Source organism: Gouania willdenowi, chromosome 21, assembly GCF_900634775.1.
Source record: "Gouania willdenowi chromosome 21, fGouWil2.1, whole genome shotgun sequence".
Lineage (NCBI taxonomy): Eukaryota > Metazoa > Chordata > Actinopteri > Blenniiformes > Gobiesocidae > Gouania > Gouania willdenowi.
Genome location: NC_041064.1, coordinates 22532911 through 22539942, shown reverse-complemented (window position 1 = coordinate 22539942; position 7032 = coordinate 22532911). Strand labels below are relative to the sequence as shown.

Sequence of the window (7032 nt, the reverse complement as noted above, 5' to 3'; positions counted from 1 at the left end):
TTAACTGCCTCACGATTAATCGTTACATCCCAAGTGGTCTCCCATCCACCTACTAACGAGGCCCAGACCTGCTTAGCTTCCGAGATCTGACGGAACCGGCAATTACAGGCTGGTATGGCCATGACAGACCATAAATGTGTACCATCCATCAGTCAGTTTAAATAGTCTTAAATTATTGATTAATTATGTGGTTAAAAGTTCACCCTGGTGGTATCTGGTGATAACGCTTAACATCTGATTGATCTATAGGTCATCATGGGTTCAGAGTGCTTTAGTAGCAGCCTCATAGACCAAGCTGGTGTTTCATGGGTCAGACTGCTGACTGAGTCTCACTGCATACATAGATGTTGCTGGGTCTCACTCTCCTGTGGTTCCTGCCGTGTACCCTGGGACAGAGCCTGCAGCTCTTGGGGATGAACTCCTGACAGGCCTCCCTGAACTTCCGTATTCTCCAGCAGTAGATGATGGGGTTGAAGACTGTCTTCAGGTAGCTCAGCCACAGAGCTCCAATGCTGATCGGATAGAAGACGGAGCTGTAGTAGAACTGCCGACTGAACACGGCCATCAGACTGACCACCGTGTGTGGCAGCCAGCACACTGTAAACCCAACGAAGAGGATGAGGATGGTGGTGAAGGCTCTGGTTTTAAAGCTCATGTCCACTTTGACCTGAGGCAGCCTCTGTCGCCCTGTGAGTCTCATTTTGCTGACCTGATTGAGGGCTGGCAGGCAGGAGTGCTCGCTGGTGTGGTTGTGGATGCGGAGGGTGTTGCGTCGCACTGTGTTCAGGATGCACATGTATGAATACAACATGACAGCAAATGGTACAAAAAACACTGCCACGGCCAACAGCACTGTGTATCCACGATCTGCAAGAGATTCACTGTAGCCCAACACACACTGGGGGCCCCAGGTACCCCCGATACCTGCTGCACCTGTCCTCCACCCAACCACAGACGGCAGGGACACACACAAGCTCAACAACCAAGAACCTGCGATCAACACTTTGGCTCTGTGTGGGGTGAGCTTGTCCTGCCACTGCACGATGATAAGGAACCGGTCCACGCTGATGATGAGCAGGATGGAGACCCCCTCCAAGACAAAGAACCAGTAGAGCATAATAGAGGCCCGACAGATCCCGCTCCCAAAGCTCCAGTCAGCTGTGGCCACTGTGACAGCAGTGAAAGGCATGCAGAGCAGGGAGAGCATGATGTCAGAAAAGGCCAGAGTGGCAAGGAGGAGATTAATTGCAGAGCGCATGGCAGGGTTTTGGTAAACAATCAAGCAGACAATTGCGTTTCCGAGAAAGCCGATGGTAATCATGAAGATCATTATGGCCGCCAGAGTCACACGTAAAGTCACTGATATGTGAGGAGGTTCAGCTTCTGGTTGGAAGCTCCCCATTGGTTCCTCTGCATCATCCGGCTGCATGAAGGCACAGTCCTCCAGCAGGCTTTCATTACAAAAAGCCATAGCAGTTGTTCTTAAAGCAACATCAGCATCAGGCTGCTCATCCATAGAAATACCTACAACATAAAAGACAAAGATATCCCCACAATGAAGATCAGTGTCAACTATTTAAAATAATTTCATTAAAAAAAGACATTGCAGAAATTACATTTGCTGAAAATTATTAGATGTATAATTTATTTTATGATAATGATCAAAACACATAAGAGATAACATCCAGAAAGCAGCTACAACGATACCTCATATATCATCTTAAGCAAATACCGGACGTAGTTCTGGTTCAAAAGCCTTAGCTATTAGCTTTTAATAGCCATTAGGGGACAGAAGTCTTCTCCAGGGATCATGCAAAAGATAATGCGAGGCTAACAGTAATTGTACTTTAAAAGCCATAAGATTATGACCTGCCCACTATTATGTTGATTCTTCCTTTTATGTGCAAAAACTGTCCAGAACCAATGAGGTAAGCACATCCTTTAAGATGGATTATTTTGGTCTTTAATGTTGGGAAATTGGGCAACTATTAAGCGTGTGACCGACAAATCCAATAGATCTTTTGCCAGATAGGGAATGTCAAGGCTAATTTTAGAATACTTTAATCACCACTGTTTTCTCTTTGTTTGTTTGGCTGTTAGCAGCACAAAATATAGACCTTATACAATGGAAGATCCATTACATTTTGTAGGAGATCTAGGTCAACTGACTGATTCTGAATCAGTATCAAAAATCAAAAAATCCCAATCTCTCCTCATTGGCAAATTTTTGAAAATTTGTATCGTAATTGACTGAACCCTTATGACTCTGTTTTGTTAGGTCGGTTCCTCAATTACTACACACAGGTTCATCCAGATCAGATCCAGATTGTGCATTTAATGAGGATAGAAATATCTTCCAAGCCTTTCAAATTTAAATGATAATGGCAGTATAATCAGGATCACTGATCTAAACTGGCAATATTGGCACTGGGTGGAGGTTTGCACTCTGACAGCTCATGCTTTATATATTTTACCTTTATTTCATTTTGTTTTGTTTTCTGTCATTTTGATTTTGTATACTTTCAATTTTGATTACACTGTTTTTGCTCACATACCATGACTAAAATGTTGTTAAGAAATAAATAAATAAATATATATTCTATGTTCTAGTTATTTATTGCAATTCAAGTCGTGCAAGTCCAATGAACAGCTTGAAATGCTACAAAGGTAAGTACTGAACAGTAAGAGGTTAAAAAAAGTGTTTACCCAAAACTGAAAAATAATGTGCATTTCAGAGTTATACAAATAGGCCTTTTTCAGGGAACACAAAGTGGGTTAACAATTTAAAGCTGTTCTGCAGCAATGAAGGTTGATTCAGCCTTGAAAGCTGGTGCTAAAATGATATATATAGGGTGCTGCTGCTGTCAGGAAATTATCTTCAAAAAGAAAAAAGGTACACATGGTTTCTAACACTGCCCAAACAAGTGGCACGTGTCAAAGAACACAACATAAAAGACAGCGTTAGTACTCAATGTACCCGGAGCAGAACATTGCACAGTCACTCTAGTCTATCCTAAGTCTAGTCCTATCCTAGTCTAGCCTGTTTTCAATAGTAAATCTTTAATTTTCTCATCATCTGTGTGATATCAAGATTTATCCTGCTTCTTTATTCATTAATGTTTTAGTTTCAGGCCTCAGTGTTTTAATTCCTGCACATTTGTATTTTCTCCTCCTTTAGTGTGTGCGTGTGTGTGTGTGTACCGGAGCCATTTCTAGCTTTAATGCTTTGTCAAGAAAGACTATTTTATTGATAGGTAGCAAAATAAATAACAATAAGACAGTATCATTGAATAGCCAAAAGAGTCCAGCAATTCCTTGATCTATTAGACACTGCACAATCTGAAACGCAACATTGAAGGTTACATTGAAAACGTGTTGTCCAACGGGCTCAGTGGGTTGATGATTAACAGGAGATCGGTAATGTTTCACACATGAATACGAACGCACACATTTGCACATCAGTCAGTGTGTGAGCTCAACTGGAATCCCCTTACACGTCCGATCATCAGACGGTGACGCAACACAACAAAAACATACGGGCCTGACATTGTTTTCATCTAATGCTTGGGTGTTTGCTCAAGTGGTAATTGTGTGATGATGATGATGATGATGATGATGATGATGATGATGATTATGATGATGATGATGTCATTGTTGCAGCAAAATAACCCAAAGTGCTGCCCGTACCATCTGCAATCGTATTGGATCAATAATAGGAGAAGTGCTAAACTCTGTTTGCAGACACACAGAAGGTGACATTTAAAGGGCCAGGAGTCCTGAGTCACTGCCATCAGAGAACTCTGTCTAAGAAACAGAGTATCACACTAAAGAGAGCAGGTATGTGTGTTTAAGCAATGTCCTCAGAGATGGACGCACACAAAACCTCCAGTGAGCATAACTCTGCTCTTGCCTTCCTTAATCTATCCACAAACATATTTCAGCTCATGGGCTACATACGGCCAACTGGGATCTGATTTGGATTGGACTGGAAAAATCCTGGAATTTGTTTTCAAAGCAAAAAGCACTTCAAGAGTTCAGAGTTCATTGGGCATTAGTTACAATGTTTCCAGATGTAATCCACCTAATGTGAATCACTTAAAACTTCCAAATGTTAAGCATTCCATTGCAGATGTTTGGATTTGAACTTTATGGTAATTTACTGAATAATTAATGTTTTCAATGAAGCTCTGGTGGACCAGATTTGGTCAGTAGATCTTGAGTTTGACATGTTATTGCACATTAGTTCATGCTGGTGACCTACTGTATATATGCCACACATATACATCCATCAATTTGATTGGGTCTACAGCCACACATGTAACAACATTATGTGGAGGAACAAATGACAAGACCTACAGCACAACGTCTTTACTATTTTTATGCAAATTTGAATAAAAACCTTTCACTGTTTCTTCATCTACTTCCAGGACAAATTATTCACTGCTGTATATCCGAAATAATAGATGCTAATCACATTAGGTTGTAACATAGGTTTTATGATAGCTCTGATTGAATCTTTTTAACAAAACAGATAAAAGAGGAGGAATGCTTTTCAGTGTCCGTATCTACATTCTGGCACAAAACACCTCTTACAAGACGCTGCACTATGTTGCTGCCTGTAGTCATGACAACAAGGTCACCTATGGCAACGAGCATTCCTACTCTCATCACATGCACAAGTATGACTACAGTATTTATCCACATCCTAGTATTAACTCCAAAGCCTTAAATATTAGAGATTCCAAGACATTTTGACAAAGTCAAATTATAGTAATTTGGTTTTCCTTCATTTTGTTGATGTATTGCTTTTGTTTTATAAAAAAAAAAGCTAAAATATTGCATTAAAATAGAAACTGCTTTGAATAATATTTGATTTTTGTATACATTATTTGAGTAAACAAACAAAAGGAAAAATGCTGTGTTACGAGCAAATATGATTCTCTCTCTTTTTTTTAAAGTAAGAAAGATGATTAAGATGTGCAAAAACATTTGATGTCACAGGTCATTGTGGGAAGACCAGCAACAAGACACAAGGGGTTTATACTGCATCAGCAGGGACTTTATCAGATAGCTTTATAATGCAAAGTGTGGTTTCAAAGTGTGCAGTTTAACCTTTTTATTGACTGTGGTAGGAGGTAGCTTATTCTGGAGAGCTGAGGTTTGATAGCTAGGTTAACATCTGGTCAGGGCTTATAATAGTGGTGTCTATGCTGATAAATACAGGAGGACATTCATTCACATAAGTAATGCCGTCACGTAGGCCTCGGATAAAAAAAATTAGTCAAAGCCTACAACAGTGTATTACACATTCTCTCCACCAGAGAGTAATGTAATAATCTTAAAGGTAGTGTCGGCGATTTTCAAAAACTAGCATGATTTTGAATGTAGCTTCCCTGATGGCTCCGCCTTTACCCCCCTCCCCCCTCCCCCCTGTGCTCTGTCTCACTCACATGCACGCGCACAGCTGCTGCAGAAGAGGAGCTCAGCTCATCGCTTGTATTGTGTAGAAACTACGTTATATATGTTAAAAAACGTGATCAAAAACTCTGTTTTAACTCTGTCAGCGATGACGCGCTTTCAGTGTGAGCTCGTGCATGCGAGGGGCCGAGAACGAGCAGGGAGACGTGATTGGTTAAAAAAACGGTTTGTTTTTTTCCATTGGTCGAAGTTATTACAGATTTACATCTGCTACAGATGATGGATTTTCTTCGTTCTTTTTTCAGAGCACATAAGATCTTAATTTCTGTCAGGACATCCAAAGACATTTTCAACCAAAAACTTAAGAAGTGTATCTGGAGGAAATCGCCTACCCTAGCTTTAAATATAGAGAGGCACTGCCTAATGGTAGCATTAACAATAATTTGTGCTGACTGTAAAAAGGGACATTTTGTTCCCAAAGGTTACAGCTGATTAACAGGATAAATAAAAATTATGCTCATTTCTTACCTAAATACCTAAGGCACTGAAGACTTAGGGCTTGGGCCCTAATATGTGGATTTTGCATGTTCTCCACATGAGTAATGTATGTAATTACTGATTATTACTATATCCCAATTGGTATCAAATATACTAACATGATTAATGCCCATGAATCTTACATTTGTTTTTGCTTTATCCTACTGCTTAGGGCTGGGCAATATAGATATATAGAGTTTTCTATTTTGGCGATATAGAAAATGACAATATCGCCTATGTCAAAATATATCTTTTTTTTTTTTTTTTTTACTTGTTTTTATTTATACAATCACACATTACAAATCACATCATACAAGTATTTGATATTATTCATAGAGTGCAGTCACACAGTGTCCTTCTTGACATTTTTAACATCTTTCTGAGATATTTTTTATAGCTTATTTTGTATTCAATTATGAAATACTCATTTTAGGAGTCGATGCTTTTGTAACTTCTTAGATCTTTCCCTAAACAAGCCACACTACAGAGCTCACTCACACATGCTGTCTGTTAGAGGAGAAAAAGACTAGTGGCATTTTTAGGGAGTCAAAAATATTTGTGACGTGTTAAAAATTGATCATCATCCCATCCTTAGTTATTTATGTAAACATCTGTTATGTGTGCGTGCGTGCGCGCACATGCACACACACGCACACACCTGTTTTTTTTTTTTTTTTCTTATACATTGTCCATCAATGATAGCGACATCCAGAAAAACCTCACCACCATTATCGAAGACATCAGTGGGTTGTGCATCCATCAGGTCGTGTCATGATTTCGTCCTGTCTGCTCCATTATTCCCACTTTGAAGGATTCCCAGCCGCGCTGATCGCCATCGTTCCTCCTGCACAGAAGATGCTACAGCAGAGCAGCAGCAGCTCCGTGTCTTAAAGGAACAGGCACACAGCACATCAAAGCAGAGAGAACTGCATGGAAACCTCACATGTGCATGTGAACTGCTCCAGAAGTGCTTTCCAGTTTCTACTGATAGGAATCCGACATAAGAGAGTAAAAGATGTAAAAGATGATAACAACAACAATGGTGCAAAATCCAAAAGCAATGCAAAACAGTGCAAT

General features: G+C 39.9%; 1 protein-coding gene across 2 annotated transcripts; it reads right to left on the bottom strand.

Annotated features, from left to right (window-relative positions):
* Positions 1–6815, bottom strand: gpr45 (G protein-coupled receptor 45). Of its 2 annotated transcripts, none has more exons than XM_028436654.1 (2): positions 6679–6815; positions 1–1524 (listed from the first exon to the last, which is right to left on the bottom strand). In XM_028436654.1, exons 1-2 carry the CDS (start codon positions 6713–6715, stop codon positions 311–313), a joined length of 1251 nt encoding a protein of 416 aa, XP_028292455.1. In that variant the 5' UTR covers positions 6716–6815; the 3' UTR covers positions 1–310. The 2 variants fall into 2 exon arrangements, with proteins under 2 accessions (XP_028292455.1, XP_028292456.1); XM_028436655.1 differs by having other exon boundaries at positions 6682–6810.
* Between the last annotated feature and the right edge of the window lie 217 nt (positions 6816–7032).